Source organism: Colobus angolensis, unplaced genomic scaffold (assembly GCF_000951035.1).
Source record: "Colobus angolensis palliatus isolate OR3802 unplaced genomic scaffold, Cang.pa_1.0 Scaffold106, whole genome shotgun sequence".
Taxonomy (NCBI): domain Eukaryota; kingdom Metazoa; phylum Chordata; class Mammalia; order Primates; family Cercopithecidae; genus Colobus; species Colobus angolensis.
This window is the reverse complement of record NW_012111586.1, coordinates 3,609,168-3,629,025: the sequence shown is the minus strand read 5'-3', so window position 1 is coordinate 3,629,025 and position 19,858 is coordinate 3,609,168. Positions and strand designations below refer to the sequence as shown.

Below are 19,858 nucleotides of genomic sequence, written 5' to 3'. Positions count from 1 at the left end.
AAAAAAAAAAAGGAAGAAAGGCAGAGAGTTATTGAGTTATTATTATTATTATTTTTGAGATGGAGTTTCGCTCTCTTGCCCAGGCTGGAGTGCAATGGTGCAATCTCGGCTCACCACAACCCCCACCTCCGGGGCTCAAACAATTCTCCTGCCTCAGCCTCCTGAGTAGCCGGGATTACAGGTGCACACCACCATGCCCAGCTAATTTTCTATTTTTAGTAGAGGCGGGATTTGACCATGTTGGCCAGGCTGGTCTTGAACTCCTGACCTCCAGTAATTCACCCACCTTGGCCTCCCAAAGTGCTGGGATTACAGGTGAGAGCCACCACGCCTGGCCACAGAAAGTTCTAATAGGCAGAACCAACTAAGAACAGCAGAAATGACTGTACTATATAGCTAGTGCAATGACAGGGTCAGATGGGGTCCTCTGAAATTAGAAAAGGCTTCCTTGTGGCTGGGCACGGTGGCTCATGCCTGTAATCCCAGCACTTTGAGAGGCTGAGGCGGGCAGATCACCTGAGGTTGGGAGTTGAAGACCAGCCTGACCAACATGGAGAAACTCTGTCTCTACTAAAAAAAATACAAAATTAGCCGGGCGTGTTGGTGCATGTCTGTAATTCCAGCTACTCTGGAGGCTAAGGCAGGAGAATCACTTGAACCTGGGAGGCAGAGGTTGCAGTGAGCTGAGATCGCACCATTGCACTCCAGCCTGGGCAACAAGAGCAAAACTCTGTCTCAAAAAAAAAGAAAAGAAAAGAAAAGGCTTTCTTGGATGCTAAGTCTTGAAGGCTAGAAAGTCAACTGGTCAACTGTCAGGTTGATGTGGGGAGGAGAATCTGGTGTGCATTTATTTATTATTTATATTTCACCAAAAAAGACATAAACTCACTGGTATGTATTTTAAAAAGAGGTCGGCCGGGCGCGGTGGTTCAAGCCTGTAATCCCAGCACTCTGGGAGGCCGAGACGGGCGGATCACGAGGTCAGGAGATCGAGACCATCCTGGCTAACACAGTGAAACCCCGTCTCTACTAAAAAAATACAAAAAACTAGCCGGGTGTAGTGGCGGGCGCCTGTAGTCCCAGCTACTCGGGAGGCTGAGGCAGGAGAATGGCGTAAACCCGGGAGGCGGAGCTTGCAGTGAGCTGAGATCCGGCCACTGCACTCCAGCCCGGGTGACAGAGCAAGACTCTGTCTCAAAAAAAAAGAGGTCACAGACTGAATGCAGTGACTCATGCCTGTAATCCCAGTGCTTTGGGTGGCCAAAGCAGGAGGATCACTTGAGGCCAGGAGTTCAAGACCAGCCAGGGCAACAAAGTGAGACACTGAGTGTTGGTGCATGCCTGGAGTCAGTTACTTGGGAGACTGAAGAGGGAGGATCACTTGAGCCCAGGAGTTTGAGGCTGCAGTGAGCTATGATTGCACCACTGCACTCCAGCCTAGAGGACAGAGTGAGACTTTGTCTCTAAATAAATAAAGAATAAAATAAACAGAAGTCACAGCATAAGCAAACACACTGGCAGAAAATTCCTGGACATATTTGAAAATTGTCTAGTTTGGTGGAAGTGAAGGGTCTGTAGAGGGAATCAGAGGGAGAGAAGGCTGGAGAGATCAATGGGAGTGAGATTTTGATTGGCTTTGAATAACAATTTAAAGAATATGGATTTAATTTGGTGACAGTGAAGAGCCACTGATGATTTAAGAAGTAAACTAGCATGATCAGTTTTAGATCAAACTGGCTGCAGTGTGGAGGATGGACTGGAGGTAAAATGACAGCAAGGAGGTTATTACAGTAATCCAAGTGAGAAATGGTGGCCTGGACCACAGCATAGATGGGTGAAATAGAAGGGAATGGACTTGGGAGATTCAGTAGACAGTCTTATAGGTCTTGGTGGCTGATTGGATGTGGGGGTAGGGAGGTGAGAGGTAGGAGCCTAGGGTGACTGGCAGGGCTGCAGTTGGCTTTGTTCAGTACAAAAACTCCTAATACCCAGGTCTACTCAACTTGCCAGATAGGTATTTTCACTCTCCCACATACCTGCCATCCACTGAAACAGTGTCTCAAAGAGTTAAAGGTTGATCTGCAACAAATAGCTTTTGTTTTCTCAAAAACCCAGTGTCATAATATTGGCTTCTAGCACATCAGGCATCAAGCCCTTTTACTTGGTAACACCACACCACCATCTCCACACTTTTACTCAAGCTTTTTCTGATATTTGGGATGTATATAACCCTCCTTCCTTCCAATCTATCTTTTCATATATAGTTCAATTCCATTTTTTCTGGCAAGACCAGTCTCAAGCTAGACCCAACCTACTTCTCCCTCTATATCCTCTCCCAGGTCTGCTGTGAGCCACTCGGTGGAAGGAATGGGAAGTGGGTAGCCTCTTAAGCATCAGGCAGAGGGCTCAAGCTGAGTTGATTTAGCTTTGAAACTTCACTGCTCAGTGCATGGAGCACTGATGTGGGGAAATATAACTGTGTAAATGGGGGTCGGGGTGCGGTGCTGAGACTGCTGTGCCAGGCGAGTGTACAAAGTTTCATTACCCAGTCCAGCACTGATGACTGGAAATATCATGAATTATCCTTCTGTTGGTAGAGGGAACAAACCAGCCAATTGTTTGCCTGTTCATCACCAGGAATGCCCGTCCCTCTTCAGCTGACCTAAATCATAGTTATGCAAATCTTCTAGGCTTTGACCTCTCCTAAATCCTTTAGGAAGTTCCAAGGTGACTCTGCCTCACAGGTCCCTTTCTTCTTGTAAATTATATAGGTGACAATCTGAGCCACACACATACAGGTCATATGTATGTTAACCCTCCTGTTAACCAATCCGGCATTATACTATATGGGGGTAAAAGGACAAACATGGGACAACTTTTTTTTTTTTTGGAGACGAGTTTCGCTGGTTGCTCAGGCTGGAGTGCAATGGTGCAATCTCGGCTCACTGCAACCTCCGCCTCATGGGTTCACGTGATTTTCCTGCCTCGGCCTCCCCAGTAGCTGGGATTACAGGCATGCACCAATACGCCCGGCTAATTTTGTATTTTTAGCAGAGATGGGGTTTCACCATGTTGGCCAGACTGGTCTCGAACTCCTCACCTCAGGTGATCCGCCTGCCTCGGCTTCCCAAAGTGCTGGGATTACAGGTGTGAGCCACCACGCCCGGCCTCGACCACTGTCTTTTTAACCCAAGCCCCCACTGAAACCCTGTCCCTGTTGTCACATGGACACTGGGCTGCAGGAACCCAGGAGGAGCAGAGGCTCCCGAGGCCTCACGCCAGTTGCAACGAAGCCAATCATATATCTTGCCCTAGAGCAGCAGGAGGGATAAACTAACCTGGAAGGGGTAAACCTCGAAGCCAAAAGGACATAGCGTGTCCTCGATCTTCTGCTTCAGCTCTGCGACTTTCGGCTCCATTGCGCACGTTACACGCTGAGCTTGCCGGGGAATGAAGTCTCAAGGACAATTGAGTCGTTACGTTGAGTCAACTTCGACTCCATTTCCCAGGTAGGAAATGGGTAAAATAGCGGGACAGTATTGGCTATGCGCGATGCATCTTGGGATGCGTAGTTTGTTTGATCCCTGGAGACAGCTACACGGAATCAGGAAGACTCAGTTTCCCGGCAAGCTACACGGTGGGGGTGTGAATGTACGTGTCTCTTCCAGGGAAAGGTAGTTCCGCCTCCATCGCCAGTTGTGTTCGCGAGAGGCGAACTCAGTTTCCCAGGTGGCGCAGCGGCAGCCGGTCCAAAGTCGGACTTTCAAAACCAACCAGAAGTTTTGAACTCGGCGGCGGCAGTTGTCACTGGCACAGGTTTGGCGTGGTGGCGCCAGTGTACTGCTTCTGGGGAGGTCTCGACCCGGTTCTGGCACCTTCAACCCCCACCTGATATCTGCGTATCATCAGGGTATCCCGCTTTCCCCCCAGTTCCCCAAGAGCGTCCTTCCTTTCCCTAGTCCCAGGATCGCAGTTTTGGTCTGATAGTGCATGCCCCTACTCCAAGTTGCATCCCCACTACCCTCTTTCCATCTAACATGGTGGCCTTTCCTGGGCTGTACCTTGGGTATCCCCCGCTGAGAGAGTAAGCACAAGACACCAGGGAGCCAGACCCCTGCCGCTCCCCTGCCACAAGATATGAGTAGGAGCCTCAGCTGGTGTGAGCAGCTGGATGTGCTTCTCAACACTACTGATGGAAATGTGGCCCAGATTAAGGTGAGGGGTTGGTGGAAGTCCCCAGTTTGCGTGGGCAGGCTAAGGGACTCTCAGAGCTCATTGACCTGTGCAACTGTTTCTTTTGTAGCAGTGGCTGTATCCTCTTGGGGTCTCCACCTCAGGTAAGTAATGTCTCTTTCTACTTCCAAGCCCTTTCTCTTTCTGTGCCTTCCTCCAGTGCCTGTATCATCCATTACTCCTTCCAAATTCCAACTCTGTCCTTTCCTTAACTCTGTTTCCCCACACAGACCCTGCACTTAACCCTTCCTTATTCCCTCAGCCGGGGACCTGGCTGGGACCTGGATTTCCTCTCATCACTTGCCTCTGCAGTCAGGAGTCCAAGCTCAACAGCCTTGGGCTTTAGAGACTCCCACAGTCCTAACAAAGGCTGAGCTGCCCTGAGTCCTAGAGCCCATCCTGTCTCTGGGATGAGGTTACTATTCTCTGATCCCAGCTTCAATCTCAGGCTCAGGTGAGGCTTGGAATCCTTGGTGTGTATATATGATGTTTGTGTGAGATGAGGATACTAGGGATTGGGAAAAGCTGTTATACAGTAGCTCATATGTTTTTTTCTGCCTGGCTAGGTGACTGAGGCACTAAGGCAGGCGGTGCAGGGCCTGCTAGAAGAGCGAGAGCAGCAGAAGTACCAGATCAGTATCTTGGAATGTATCTGGCCACTTATTTTCTTCATACACACAGCTTCATACATATGCACACAATTTTGCCACACACCTGTTGTGTGTGCACATGTGTCTTGTTTTGCAAGTAGAGTATCTAGGGTCTTGTGAAACTCTTAGAGAGGATGATCCCCAACTTGTCCCACTACAGCATCACAAAGGTTGCTGCAGGGGGCCCCAAAGGGGAGGGCTCTTCTCCTGGAGGAATGCCTGGAGGAGCTGAGAAGATAACTGCAGGGCCTTCGGAGCCAGGTATGGGAGCAAGCCCAAGCCCAGATGCAAACAGGACCAGGAGACTGCAGTACTACCAATGGCCTTCCTCAGGAGCTGCAGACTGAATAAGTGATAGGCAAGACCTTGCCTTCTAGAGGCCTTTGAACTTTTGGCATTCTGGGAGGCTGGTGGCCTTCTTACTCTGGATTTGTTGATTGACTCTAGAATAGCACTGCTGTCACTCCTACAGTGCTGTGGAAGGAGTCAGAGATTATGCAGAAGGAATTGAAGTTGCTGCAGTACCAGCTGAGTAAGTAAAAGGTTGGGGGTGAATATGTGTTTCCTTGTCCGCTTTTCTGGAAAGTCTTCTTCTTTTTTTTTTTTTTTTATGAGATGGAGTCTTGCTCTGTTGCCCAGGCTCACTCTGTTGCCCAGGCTCTGTTGCAATGGCGCAATCTTGGCTCACTGCAACCTCTGCCTCCCGGGTTCAAACAATTCTTCTACTTCAGCCTCCTGAGTAGCTGGGATTACAGGTGCCCGCCACCATGCCCGGCTACTTTTTTTCGTATTTTTAGTAGAGATGGGGTTTCACCATGTTGGTCAGGCTGGTCTCGAACTCCTGACCTCAAATGATCCGCCTGCCTCAGCCTCCCAAAGTGCTAGGATTACAGGTGTGGGCCACCGCACCCGGCCTGGAAAGTCTTCTTGCTCTCCCGTTAAGTGGCCATGGCTCCAACTGCCTGAGCTACTGAGAAGTGTGGCCAAGTATTTTGCTGCACTCTTTGCCTCTCATGGTGTGAGTTTAGTCTTTTCAGTCAGCTTGGAAGCTTCCCAATGGCTGAGCCAGAATGTTTCTGTCTCAGTTTTCGGCAGCAGGCTGGTCACAGGCAGGGAGGGAGAAGGAAAGAAGTTGGGGAACAGCCCCCTTACATTCACTCTCATCTGCGGGCCAACGCCAGCAACTGCTGCTGAAGCTGAGCTGGCTAAGGGATGACAGGCTCAGTTTGGCAGTTGGAAGGTAGGACTAGGTTCAGACTTCTCTCTGCATATTTCTCTGTGGAGGACCCTTCCTTTCTCTGTCTATGCTGTTCTGCAGGGAGGCCAGGATACCCTCTCCTGCCCCTGTCTTGATTAATCTCTTCCCTGTGCTGACTCTCTCTCCAGAGCTCTTCTTCCTAACCCTTCTGCTCCCGGCCATGAAAAACTGTCCTTGCCCACATGAGGGTTCCAAGTGTGCTGAAGAGGACAGTCATGGCGAGGGAGAGAGGGAGAGGTTTGGTTCCACCTGAGCCCATAATCTGGCAGATGTTGGAGCAGTTGCAAAGTGGCCAGGAAGGCAAGGGTCATACCCTGGAGGCTGCCAGGACAGAGGACCAAGATGCCTGGAGGGAACACAACCTCCTCAGGTCAGGGGGTGTGGGTGCTGTGCCAGTGGAGTGGAATTGTCTCACAGGTCAGACACTGGGGATCAAAGTTCAGCTATCCTAGATTTGGCGTGGGCTGATGGGGGCAGTATGAGTATCTGGTTGTAGTCCATAAGGGCAGAGTCACTGAGGTACCTTTGTATGTTTGGATGTTAAAGAGGGAGGAGAGATCGGCAGGGCGCAGTGGCTCACGCCTATAATCCCAGCAGTTTGGGAGGCCGAGGTGGGCAGATCACCTGAGATCAGGAGTTCAAGACCAGCTTGGCTAACATGGTGAAACCTTGTGTCTACAAAAATTAGCCGGGCATGATGGCGGGCGCCTGTAATCCCAGCTACTCGGGAGGCTAAGGTGGGAGAATCGCTTGAACCCAGGAGTCGGAGGTTGCAGTGAGCCGAGATCATGCCATTGCACTCCAGCTTGGGTGACAGAGTGAGACTCCATCTCAAAAACAAAACAAAACAAAACAAAAAAAGAGGGAGGAGACCAGAGTCTTAGCCTCAGGAAGGAGGATAGTTCTGTGCCGGTAAGGCCCCCTTGACACATCATCATCATCTCTGTTTCTGGTTCTGTTCCCCTTTCCAGGACCTCCATACATGTTCTCCAATCTAAGCTGCCTCTGGCCACTACCTTCACCATGTCTGTTTCTTCATCTAGTTTTGAATTCAGTCTTCTGGACAGTAACAGTAGCTGGGAACTTTTATGGAAGCCAGGTGAGGATAAGGACAAGGATTTCCATTTTGGGGGAGGCTGAATCTGAATGGTACCTGAATGCCAGCTGCCTAATTATTTAACACTAGGTAGAATGGAGTGTCTGCCTTTCTGTGAATTCATTGATACCTGTTGCTATTTATCCTGTCAGTCCTGTATGTCCCTCTCTATTAGAAAGGCCTAGGGCCTAGTTCTGTGCATATCACAATGCTTGCTGATGACTTGTTTTCTCTTCCCTTTTCCTTCCTCTTAGATCCCCAGAGGAGCACCCTTTCTATACTGGAGCCCGGCAGCTTTCAGCTCCATGCCCAGAGTCTTAAGCAAGAGGGCCTATTCCTTTGGGGCCTCAAGATGCTCCTGAATGACTTGTAAGGACTCGTTAAGAGTAGTGGGATGAAGGCTTCTTTGCCCACCCTCCCCTCCAAGGCTGTGTTTCTGGACTGCCTGCCTCTACCCTCTTGATGTAGCTATTATCTGTCCTCTCTACTGAGGCTTTTCACTGCTTGCCCATCCTTGTCGCCCGGCTTCAGTAAAATGGTTTAACTCTCCCTGATGTGTTTTCTGTGAGTCAGCACCCACATGGGATAGAATCAGCTGTACCTGTTTATCTTCCTGTTACTTTGAAGTGCTTTCTATGACCTCTACCCCTGAAATCCAAGTTCATAGACATTTATAGCTGTATCTTTTTTTTTTTTTTTTTGAGACAGAGTCTTGTTCTGTTGCCTAGGCTGGAGTGCAGTGGTGCCATCTCAGCTCACTGCAAGCTCCACCTCCTAGGTTTAAGTGATTCTCCTGCCTTAGCCTCCCAAGTAGCTGGGATTACAGGTGTACGCCATCACACCTGGCTAATTTTTGTATTCTTGGTAGAGACGGGGTTTCACCATGTTGGCCAGTCTGGTCTTGAACTTCTGACCTCAAGTGATCTGCCCGCCTTGACCCCCCAAAGTGCTGGGATTACAGTTGTGAGCCACCGTGCCCAGCCTATAGCTGTACCTTCTGAGTGCAAGCTCAGTTGAACTTGAAAAGTAATGGGAGCTCCCATTCTGGTGAGGAGAACGAGGTAGGACACTGCTCTGGGGCAGTAGTGCTAGGGGGTGCAAAGGAGGATGAGATATTCTGATGGGACCTGGATCTGGACAGTAGGAGGCTACCTTTCCTCATCTCCAGCTTCTGGAATTTTTTTTTTTTTTTTTTGAGACAAGGTCTTACTCTGTTGCCCAGGCTGGAGTGCAGTGGCATGATCTTGGCTCACTGAAGCCTCTGCCTCCTGGGCTAAAGCAATCCTCCCACCTTAGCCTCCCAAGTAATAATATATGGGCACATGCTATCATGCCTGGCTAAGTTTTAAATATTTTTTGTAGAGACAGGGTTTCACCATGTTGCCCAGGCTAGCCTTGAACTCCTAGGCTCAACTGATGCACCAACTTCAGGCTCCCAAAGTGTTCGGATTACAGGTGTGAGCTGCTACCATGCCTAGCCCCAGCTTCTGCTGCTTGAGGCTCTCTTTGGCATCTCCACACATCATCCTTAGCAGCCCAGATTGCATTTCTGTAGCAGCCTGTTCCCTGGTCTCTTCTTTCGCTCTCTCTGCCTCTAATACAGTGGCTTTAAGAATTTTTTGGCTGTGACTTCCAGTAAGAAATACAATTTACATTGTGATTGTGACCTAGTAAATAATGTGTGTAGATTTATTAACTGAAACAAAAATGTTATGATTTAATTTTTATCCTTAGTAGGAGTGATATACTGATATTTTCTATTATATTTCATTAAAAAATGCCTTGTGACTAATGATCCTGATCCTTTCACTACTTGGACATCACGGGACATGAACTGCATGGGTCTATTTTTTTTTTCTTTTGAGATGGAGTTGTACTCTGTTACCCAGGCCGGAATGCAGTGGCGAGATCACAGCTCACTGCAGCCTCAACTTCCCGAGCTCAAGCGATCCTCCCACCTCAGCCTCCCATGTAGCTGGGACCACAGGCATGCGCCACCACACCCGGCTAATTTTTTGTCCTTTTTGTAAAGATAGGGTTTCACCATCTTGCCCAGGCTGGTCTCGAACTCCTGGGCTCAAGTGATGCTCCTGCCTCAGCTTCCCTAGTAGCTAGTACTACAGGCATGTGATACGACATCCAGCTAATTAAAAAAAGATTTTTGTTTGTAGAGATGTGTGTCACTATGTTGCCCAGGCTGGTCTCAAACCCTTGGGCTCAAGAGATCCTCCTACCTCAGTTTCCCAAAGCCCTTGGGATTACAGCCCACACACCCAACCTCAACAGAAATATTAAACAGCAATATGGAAAATTGTTATTTGAGCTGTCACCAGGTGGCAGCACATGATTTGTTGCCAGAAGAATGGTACCAAAAAGCCTTTGGTCAGGAGAACTGGGCTGGGGTGATCTCTCTTCTACCTTCAGAGATCCTGTGAGCTACCAATTAATCTTCCTAAAACACTGCCCTGTTTAGTTTATGGTCCTGCTCAAGAATAGCGCTCACAGCATAAAAAAGGACAAATTTGAATATTGGCATTTAAACCCAACCCACATGCAGCCTCTTCTTTCTCCAATATCTCCTACCACATTTCTTTCTTTCTTTTTATATATTTTTTGGGACAGGGTCCTGCTCTGTTGTCCAGGCTGGAGTGCAGTGTCACCATCCACAGCTCACTGTAGCCTTGACCTCTGGGCTCAGGTGATCTTCTGGCCTTAGCCTCCCATGTAGCTAGGACCACAGGTACATGCCACCATTCTGGACTATATATTTTTTTTCTGTACAGACAGGGTCACGTTATGTTGCCCAGGCTGGTCTCGAACTCCTGGCTTCAAGTGATCCACCTTGGCCTCCCAAAGTGCTGGGATTACAGAAGTGAATCATTGTGCCTGGCCATATTTCTTTCTTTCTTTCTTTCTTTCTTTTTTGAGAGGAAGACTTGTTCTGTCGCCCAGGCTGGAGTGCAGTGGTGCGATCTCGGCTCACTGCAAGTTCCGCTTCCCGGGTTCAAGCGATTCTCCTGCCTCATCCTACTGAGTAGCTGGGATTGCAGGTGCGTGCCACTACACTCGGCTAATTTTTGTATTTTTAGTAGAGACAAGGTTTCACCATGTTGGCCAGGATGGTCTTGATCTTCTGACCTCTTGATCCCCCTGCCTCGGCCTCCCAAAGTGGTGGGATTACAGGCGTGAGCCACTGCTCCTGGCCCTGGCCATATTTCTTAAACTTTATTGCCACCAGGAATGCATACCACCTATACTCTTCCAGGAGGATGGAAGTCTTTTTTTTTTTTTTTTTTTTTTGAGACGGAGTCTTGCTCTGTCGCCCAGGCTGCAGTGCAGTGGCTGGATCTCAGCTCACTGCAAGCTCTGCCTCCTGGGTTTATGCCATTCTCCTGCCTCAGCCTCCGAGTAGCTGGGACTACAGGCGCCCGCCACCTCGCCCGGCTAGTTTTTTGTATTTTTTAGTAGAGACGGGGTTTCACCTTGTTAGCCAGGATGGTCTTGATCTCCTGACCTCGTGACCCACCCGTCTCGGCCTCCCAAAGTGCTGGGATTACAGGCTTGAGCCACCGCGCCCGGCCGGATGGAAGTCTTAAGATGTCTGAGAAGGGGTCTCTAACCCCTGGGAGTGCTAATACAGTAAGGCCCATACTGCTTGCTGTTGCCCTCTTCCTGTTCCAGTCTCTTCAGGCATGAGATTATGAGCTCCTGATGTCCAGGCACGTGCAAAGAGAGAATAAATATGTGCCTTGAACAGCGGGCAGAATTCTTAGCTGGGAGCAGTAGCTCACTGTAATCCCTGCACTTTGGGAGGCCGACATGGACAGATCACTTGAGTCCAGGAGTTACAGACCAGCCTGGGCAACATGGCAAACCCCGTCTCTATAAAATATACAAAAAATTAGGCATGCTGGCGTGCCCTTGTAGTCCCAGCTACCCGGGGAGGCTGAGTTGGGAGGATCACCTCAGTACGGGAGTTTGAGGCTTCAAGTGAGCCATGATCGCCCCACTGCACTACATCCTGGGCGATAGAGTGAGACTCTTCCAAAAAAAAAAAAAACAAAAACACCAACAGAACAAACAAAAAATCCCAACTTATTCCCCACCAGCTTGCTTTCAAAATCTGTTTTCAAGCTAGCTGAAGTGTTACCTCCTCTAAGCCTTCACTTAACCGAATCTCATAGTCCTGATTAATTTCTTCCCTAGCATTTTTTTAGCTCTACTGATTGCTCTTACTATTTCAAGTCGCTCTATTATTTATATATTTTTTCCTCCTCAGTATACTGAAACCCTGTGGGACGCCGCATTCTTACCGCTTTTCCTTACTCAGCTATACCTTGACCAACCAGAAAGCCGCGCCAGTCTAGTCCATTTTCAATTGGCTTTATCAATTACCAATCATTTCTGTGTTTAACATTTTTATTGGTCCATCTTGTGTTTACTGCCCCGCCCTCTAAGAAGCTCCTGGACTTGGGTTTCCCCCAGGTGTATTCCCTCCTCCGTTCCGCCTTTCTCCACACACTGCTTCTTCTGTTTTTACCTCGACTTCCTTCCTATTGGTTCCTTTCTTCCTCCGGAGTTGGCGCCTACGGCTGTTGATTGGCTTTTCTGGACGCCCATTGTGCCCACCCTCATACCACGTGGCATTCCTAGCGCTAATTGGGTAATCCCACTAGCTCGTTTATCAGGAGTTGACGGTTGATTGGCTACTCTGAGGGAGGGCTTGAGGGAGGGGCGTGGTCAATCGAGACCCCGCCCCCATCCCCCCTGCTGGGCGGGGTAGGCGTTTCGGTCTCTCGCGGCCCGGGAGCTCAGCAGAGTTACCAGCTGCCCTCTTGGTTTCGCTGGTCGGATTGTCCTCCTGGCCCCGCCAAACTGGCGCGGGGAGCGGCCCCGACTGTGGGGCCATGGCAGTGGTCTCCTCGTTCTCCGCCGCCACTAGCCCAGCTGAGTCGCCGGCTTCTGCGCTAGGGATTCCCACCGCCTCCGCAGGCTAAGGAGCCGCTGCCACCAACGAGCTGTGAGGGTTACTATGCTCCCTCTGCCGGCGTCTCCTCCTCTCGCACGCGCAGGCACCCCTCTGGCTGCTCAGTCCTGCCTCAGGTAACGTGAAGAGAGGACGGGGGACACAAACCCGGGCATCCTGCCCGGCCCGCGCGCGCGGCCGCTCCACCTCCTCTGCCCCGGAGCAGAAACGCCTGCGCCCCTCCGCACCCGACGGGACCCCTCGGCTTCCCAGAGGTCCCCCTCTCAGCGGCGGCGGACGTTCCCTTTTCGGCCGCTTTCCCCTTTCCTTCTCACTTCCCTCAGGCTTCCCGCCACGTCTGCTCCCCCTTAGAACCTGGGAACCTATTAGAAGTTACCTCGCTCGCGTTAGGGATCTTTCGTTTTCTCCGAAAACTCTTGTTTCAGGGATTTCCAGCTCCCCACTAAGCGCCTCCCTGCTCGCATACCCGCTCCGGCCTCAGAGTTCTGGGTTCCTTCACTTGATTTCCCTCCGACACACTCTTCCCTCGAAAACGTTCACCTCTACCCGGGAAAACACTTCCCTCCCCTCAGACCCTACTGCCTTCCCCCTCTTCTTTCCTCCCTTGTCATCATCTCCCTTCCTTTCCCCTCTCTGCTTTTTACTCTTCACTGTGAAGACTGGACTCAGCCAGTATTCAGATTTCGCTACAAGTGCAACCCAGGTTTGTGTAATTTAAAAATCTTTAAATTGTATACCTCTGAGAAGAACTTGCTGAGGAATTAGGACTTTATGCTGCAGGCATGGGGAGCCGTTGAAGGTTTGGTAAGCAGAAGCTTGGTATGATTGCATTATCTCTGGTGAAAATATAGAGGAAGGATTGAAAGTGAAGACCCTGTGCAGTCGGAAAGGCCAGGTAGGCAGAAAACGAGTGTGCTCATCTAGGCGGGAGGGAATGGCACGAAATTCCAAGAGGTTTCAAAATAGAGTTGAGAGGAATAGTAGGAAGTTTCTGAAATGGCTGATGGTGTGAATCGGTAGTGTTAATTGAAATAGGGAACATCGTCTCTGGTCCTGCCACCCTCAACGCGCCTGATCTCGTCTGAAATAGAGAGCATAAAGAAGCAATTTTGAGGGAAGGTAATGAATTTGGTTTTGAACAAGTTAAGTTTCAGGGTTTTTGTTTTTTCTAACGAAGTCTCGTTCTGTCACCCAGGCTGGACTGCAGTGGCGCGATCTCAGCTCACTCCTCCTCCCAGGTTCACTCGATTCTCCTGCCTCAGACTACCGAGTAGCTGGGATTACAGGCATGCGCCACCACACCCGACTAATTTTTGTATTTTTAGCAGAGATGGGATTTCCCCACTTTGGCTAGGCTGGTCTCGAAAGTCTGACCTCAGGTGATCCGCCCACCTCGGCCTCCCACAGTGCTGGGATTACAGGCGTGAGCCACTGCTCCCAGCCATTTGAGGTGTTTTTATATCACTGTGGGTAGCTGGAAATTTGGGTCTGAAAATTGGGAGAAAGCTTGGAGCTGGATACATAAATTTTGAGGGTCAAGAGAATATATGGGGGATATTTGTATGCCTTAGTATTTGGAATGGTAATACTGAAAGATGAGAAGAGCTGTAGACCAGAAGGAGCATCATTGTTTGAAAGGTAATAGACACTGAAAAACAGAGATTAAAGGAATGGGACAAGAACTAGAACATAACAGCATTATAATAGGAGCCAAAGAAAGGATTTCAAGAAGGGAGGAGGATGACTGTCAATGTCATGTGCTCTGGAGGTCCAGCTGAATGAGAATTAAGCAGCTTTTTTTTTTTTTTCTTTGGTAGCAGGGTCTCACTCTGTCGCCCAGGCTGGAGTGCAGTGGTGCAATCTCGGATCCTCCCACCTCAGTCTTCTGAGTAGCTGGCGTCACAGGCAGGAGCCACCACACCCAGATAATTTTTTGTATTTTTTTGTAGAGATGAGGTTTCTCTGTATTGCCTAGGCTGGTCTTGAACTCCTGAGCTCAAAGCTATCTGCCTTCCCTGGCCTCCCAAAGAGCTGGGGTTGGTTACAGGCATGAGCCATCATGCCCGGCCTGCCCTGAATTTAGCAATCAGGAGGTCACTTGTTTCCTCTGAAATGCAGTTTTGGTAGGGTGGGGATGGCAAAGAAGGCAGTAGTGAGATCATGATGGATTGAGGAAGAAATGAGTAAAATTATTCTCAAGAGTTTGGCTGTGAAGGAGAGCTGGTTCTAGTGAAACTCATTTTTATTGAGAATATACTATATGCCAGGAACATAAAGATGCTTTATAGATCACAACAGCCTGTGGTTAAGATGTCAGGCAGTGTTCCTCTTTTACAGTTGAGAATACTGTGGACAAGGATTTGAGCAGGTATGTCAAGTTCTGAAACCTGTGTTCTTCCCATTATGGCACGTGTATGTTTTTCTTTTTAGTACAGGTGAACAGTTCTGTAAGTGAGGGGAAAGTTTATCTAGGAAATATGTCAGTCAGGCATTTCGTCCTTTGACATCAAAAGGATAGAAGTGAAGACAGATAATGATGTGGTAGAAGGGAAGGAAAGTGAGGGAGTTTGACAGATGGCCTTATTGATGTGATCACTTATCTGTGGAGAAGTCAGTTTGGAGACTGAAGACACTATGGTGAGTTTCTGACTTGAGTCAGAATCTTTATGTTCTTGGAGGCTGAGTTTGCGGTGAGTCGAGATTGTGCCACTGCACTCCAGCGAGCGGGGGCGGGGGGGAAGCAAAAGAAACTCAGGAGCTAAAAGATTGTTGACCACATTGAGGGTCCCGCTACTTAGAAATAATATATTTGTAATGGGCCCAGTAGCATGGATTTTACACTTTATTCAACAACCTAAGAATAGTAGGACAAAAAAGATGGTTGGATTGATTCAAAATTGAAACTTGTAGGACAGAAAGATAAAATGGGAAGCAACTTTACACTGCTATTGATAGTGTAGGAGATATGTTTGATTCCAAGGGACCAAGCTGGGAGTGATAAGCAAAATCTGTAGGGAGGCTGGTGTACTTAGAGAATAAAAAGACAATCATAAATGTGGTTGAAGACCAGATTTTGTAAGAAATCTATAATTGGACAGCTCAGAGTTCATTATTTCAAGGTAAAGACAAAAACTGGCTTAACTGTCTCAATGCTGTTGAAAGGGAACAGAGGAGGTCAGGCGCGGTGGCTCACACCTGTAATCCCGGCACTTTGGGAGGCCGATGCAGGTGGATCACGAGGTCAGGAGATCTAGACCATCCTGGCTAACATGGTGAAACCCCGTCTCTACTAAAAACATAAAAAACTAGCCGGGCCGGGCACGGTGGCTCACGCCTGTAATCCCAGCACTTTGGGAGGCCAAGGCGGGCGGATCACGAGGTCAGGAGATCAAGACCATTCTGGCTAACACTGTGAAACCCAGTCTCTACTAAAAATACAAAAAATTAGCCGGGCATGGTGGCAGGCGCCTGTAGTCTCAGCTACTCGGGAGGCTGAGGCAGGAGAGTGGCGTGACCCAGGAGGCGGAGCTTGCAGTGAGCCGAGATCGTGCCACTGCACTCCAGCCTGGGCGACAGAGCAAGACTCCGTCTCAAAAAAAAAAAAAAAAAATTAGCCGGGTGCGTTTGTGGGCACCTGTAGTCCCAGCTACTTGGGAGGCTAAGGAAGGAGAATGGCGTGAATCCGGGAGGCAGAGCTTGCAGTGAGCTGAGATAGTGCCACTGCAGTCCAGCCTGGGCAAAAGAGTGAGACTTCTATCTCAAAAAAAAAAAAAAAAAAAAAGGGAATGGAGGTGTAGGTTATTGAAGTAGTGGGAGATTAAGGGGCTGTGTTGAATATGTCATCTATATCAATGTCACAGTTGTCCAGCATGATAGCAGGAGATTGAGCAGAGGAGACAGTAAGTCCTGCAGGTGAGCCTGCTCACCAAGGAGGTACCCAGAGTTGGATTGGTGGTTCCTTGGCACTTGTTGAAAAGTAGTACCAAATGGTACAGATGTTTGTATATGAATTAATGGTGATATCCTCAGATACTTGATGCCCTGGATGTATGATGTGTTATTCTCTCTTACAGATATATGTTTGGGATAGACCCTCAAACATAAAAATTCCTTTGTAAGCTTGACATATGATGGGCTTTGATTCTGTTTAAAATATATGTGCTGGCTGGGTGTAGTGGCTCACACCTGTAATCCCACCACTTTGAGAGGCTGAGGCGGGTGGATCACCTGAGGTCAGGAGTTCAAGACCACCCTGACCAACATGGAGAAATTCCATCTCTACTAAAAAATAAAAATTAAAAAAATAGCCGGGCGTGGTGGCGCATGTGTGTAATCCTAGCTACTTGGGAGGCTGAGGCAGGAAAATTGCTTGAACCTGGGAGGTGGAGGTTGTGGTTAGCTGAGATCGTGCCACTGCACTCCAGCCTGGGCAACAAGAGCGAAACTCCGTCTAGGGACTCTCTACCTCAGGATCCTCAGTAACATTTTTTTCATGGTTTTAGTTAATTGTGTGTGTGTGTGTGTGTGTGTGTTTTTAATGGAGTCTTGCTCTGTCGCCCAGGCTGGAGTGCAGTGGTGAGATCTCGGCTCACTGCAAGCTCTGCTTCCCAGGTTCACATGATTCTCCTGCCCCTCAGCCTCCTGAGTAGCTGGGATTACAGGCCAGGGCCACCAAGCAGGGCTAATTTTTGTATTTTTTGTAGAGATGGGATTTCACCATGTTGGCCAGGCTGGTCTCAAACAGTTTTAGTTAATTGTAAAAATAAAATTGTACATTTACATGTGCTTATCCTGAACTTATTTTGAGGAGAAAACTGACTTGCTTTTATGCTTTCTTCCCTGTATAAAAGTATTTACAGATATATTCTTAGTGTCATACATTTCATTTTGTTTTGCAAAAAGAATGTAGTGTTGGAATTTGAAACCTATGATAAGGGCATTTATGGGAATTTCATCTCCTTCTGGTAGATGAAGCCCAATTATTACATTGTATTGTGTGGGTGATGGTGAATGTTTTGACCCAACAATGGCTATTATACTATTTACCAAGTCATCATATGGAGATGACTTCAGTGTAGTCTCACTAGTGTTATTTTCCCTGAACAATCAGAGGCAGTGGCTGTTTCAGAGAAAAGCCTGCTTGTAATAAGTTTTATGTCTTCCATTCCTGAAAATTTCCAAAAGGCAGTGTGATAAAAGGAAAGGAACATTAGGAAAATCTTAGTCGTATTCAACTCTGTTGTTATTAACTATATGATGGTTAATACAAAGGCAAATTACTTATCTTTTGTGAGCTTTAGTTTCTTTTTTTAAGACACATTTAATCTTTGAATAGATAATACATTCAACTGGCTATTAAATGTAAACATTTTTTAATATATAAATTTAGGGCTGGGTGCTGTGGCACATGCCTGTAATCCCAGCACTTTGGGAGGCTGAGGCAGGTGGATCACTTGAGGTCAGGAGTTTGAGACCAGCCTGGCCAAAATGCTGAAACACCCTCTCTACTAAAAATATGAAACATTAGCCGGGTGAGGTGGCATGTGCCTGCTATCTCAGCTACTTGGGAGGCTGAGACAGGAGAATCACTTGTACCCAGGAGGTGGAGGTTGCAGTGAACCAATATCACGCCGCTGTACTGCAGTCTAGGTGACAGAGTGAGACTCCGTCTCAAAAATAAATAAATAAATAAAATAAAATAAACAAATTTATATAACAGTGAAAAGTCGGCCGGGCGCGGTGGCTCATGCCTGTAATCCCAGCACTTCGGGAGGCAGAGGCGGGTGGATCAGGAGGACCAGCGATCTAGACCATTCTGGCTAACAGGGTCAAACCCTTCTCTACCAAAAATACAAAAAATTAGCCGGTCGTGGTGGCGCATGCCTGTAGTCCCAGCTACTCAGGAAGCAGAGGCAGGAGAATGGCGTGAACCTGGGAGGCGGAGCTTACAGTGAGCCAAGATCGCACCACCGCACTCCAGCCTGGGCAACAGAGAGAGACTTCGTCTCAAAAAACAAAAAACAGTGAAAAGTCTTACTCCCATCCCTGTTCCTTATTAACCTGGTTCCATGCCCTCTCCTAAACGCTTTGAATAGTCTCTTTATATTATTTTAGATTTTCTTTCTTTCTTTTTTTTTTTTTTTTGAGACGGTGTCTCACTCTGTAGCCCAGGCTGGTGTGCAGTGGCACCATCTCGGCTCACTGCAACCTCCGCCTCCCGGGTTCAAGCGATTCTCCTGCCTCAGCCTCCCGAGTAGCTGGGATTACAGGCATGCACCACTACGCCCTGCTAATGTTTGTATTTTTAGTACAGATAGGGTTTCACCATGTTGGTCAGGCTAGTCTCAAACTCCTGACCTCAGGTGATCCACCCGGCTCGGCCTCCCAAAGTGCTGAAATTACAGGCTTGAGCCACCGCGCCGGCTCCGGCTAATTTTTTTTATTTTTAGTAGACAACGTGGTTTCACCGTGTTGGCCAGGCTAGACTTGAACCCCTGACCTCAAGTGATCTGCCCGCCTCAGTCTCCCGAAGTGCTGGGATTATAGACATGAGCCACTGCACCCAGCCTCTTTTAGACTTTCTTTAGGCAAATGCTTACAAATAAGAATATACGGCTGGGCGTCATGGCTGATGCCTGTAACTCCAGCACTTTGGGCGGTGGAGGCTGGTGGGTCACCTGAGGTCAGGAGTTTGAGACCAGCCTGGCCAACACCGTGAAACCCCGTCTCTACTAAAAATACAAAAATTAGCCAGGTGTGGTGGCAGGTGCCTGTAATCTCAGTTACTCGGGAGGCCGAGGTAGGACAATAACTTGAACCTGGGAGGCAGAGGTTGCAGTGAGCTGAGATTGCCCACCACTGTACTCCAGCTTAGGCGACAAGAGGGAGACTCCATCTCAAAAAAAAAAAGAAGAATAAAAAAAGAATATACAGTTGGCCCTTGAACAAAACAGGAGTTGGGAAGCCAACCCCTGTGCAGTAGAAAATCCAGGTATAATTTTTTTTTTTGAGACAGAATCTCTAGCTGGAGTGCAGTGGCAGGATCATGGCTCACTGCAGACTCAACTTCGTAGACTCAAGTGATCCTCCCCTTTTAGCCTCCTGAATGAGTAGCTGGGACCACAGGTGCATGCCACCATGCCTGGCTAATTTTATTTTTTGTAGAGACAGGGCCACCCTATGTTGCCTAGGCTGGTCTCAAACTCCTGAGCATCAACAATCTTCCCATTTCAATGCCTCCCAAAGTGCTGGAATTACTGGCATGAGCCACTGTGCCTTAGCCCCAAGTATAATTTTTGACCCCCCTCCACCACCTCCTCCCGGCAAAACTTAACTACTGCTGTTGTTGTTGGTGTTGCATAGCCTGGCTTCTTTAATTTCCTTTTTTTTTTGAAATGGAGTTTTGTTCTTACCCAAACTGGAGTGCAATGATGCGATCTCAGCTCACTGCAACCTCCACCTCCTGGGTTCAAGCAATTCTCCTGCCTCAGACTCCCGAGTAGCTGGGATTACAGGGGCCCGCCACCACGCCCAGCTAATTTTTGTATTGTTTTGTTTTTTGAGACGGAGTCTCGCTCTGTTGCCCAGGTTGGAGTGCAGTGGCCGGATCTCAGCTCACTGCAAGCTCCGCCTCC

General features: G+C 48.4%; 2 protein-coding genes and 1 pseudogene across 5 annotated transcripts in view; 2 read left to right on the top strand and 1 right to left on the bottom strand.

Moving 5' to 3' along the window:
* Positions 1-3,694, bottom strand: part of MMACHC (methylmalonic aciduria (cobalamin deficiency) cblC type, with homocystinuria) — a 10,047-nt gene extending 6,353 nt beyond the window's left edge. Inside the window, exon 1 of the mRNA XM_011946485.1 lies at positions 3,339-3,694. Coding sequence (XP_011801875.1) covers positions 3,339-3,419 — 81 coding nt within the window. The 5' untranslated portion in view covers positions 3,420-3,694. The remainder of the gene's footprint in view (positions 1-3,338) is intronic.
* LOC105514832 lies at positions 3,613-7,139 on the top strand (annotated as a pseudogene). The gene is made up of 5 exons (XR_001002231.1): positions 3,613-4,215; positions 4,260-4,337; positions 5,331-5,426; positions 6,065-6,123; positions 7,113-7,139. The product of XR_001002231.1 is annotated as an uncharacterized LOC105514832 (transcript).
* Positions 7,140-11,852: 4,713 nt separating this feature from the next.
* TESK2 (testis-specific kinase 2) overlaps positions 11,853-19,858 on the top strand; it is a 155,313-nt gene continuing 147,307 nt past the window's right edge. For 2 of the 3 annotated variants that reach the window (XM_011946360.1, XM_011946379.1), the window contains exon 1: positions 11,853-12,340. The gene's annotated coding sequence lies outside the window, so the exon portion shown is untranslated. Of the gene's footprint in view, positions 12,341-14,561; positions 14,593-19,858 lie in introns of all 3 variants that reach the window. The other variant, XM_011946369.1, reaches the window with a different exon arrangement.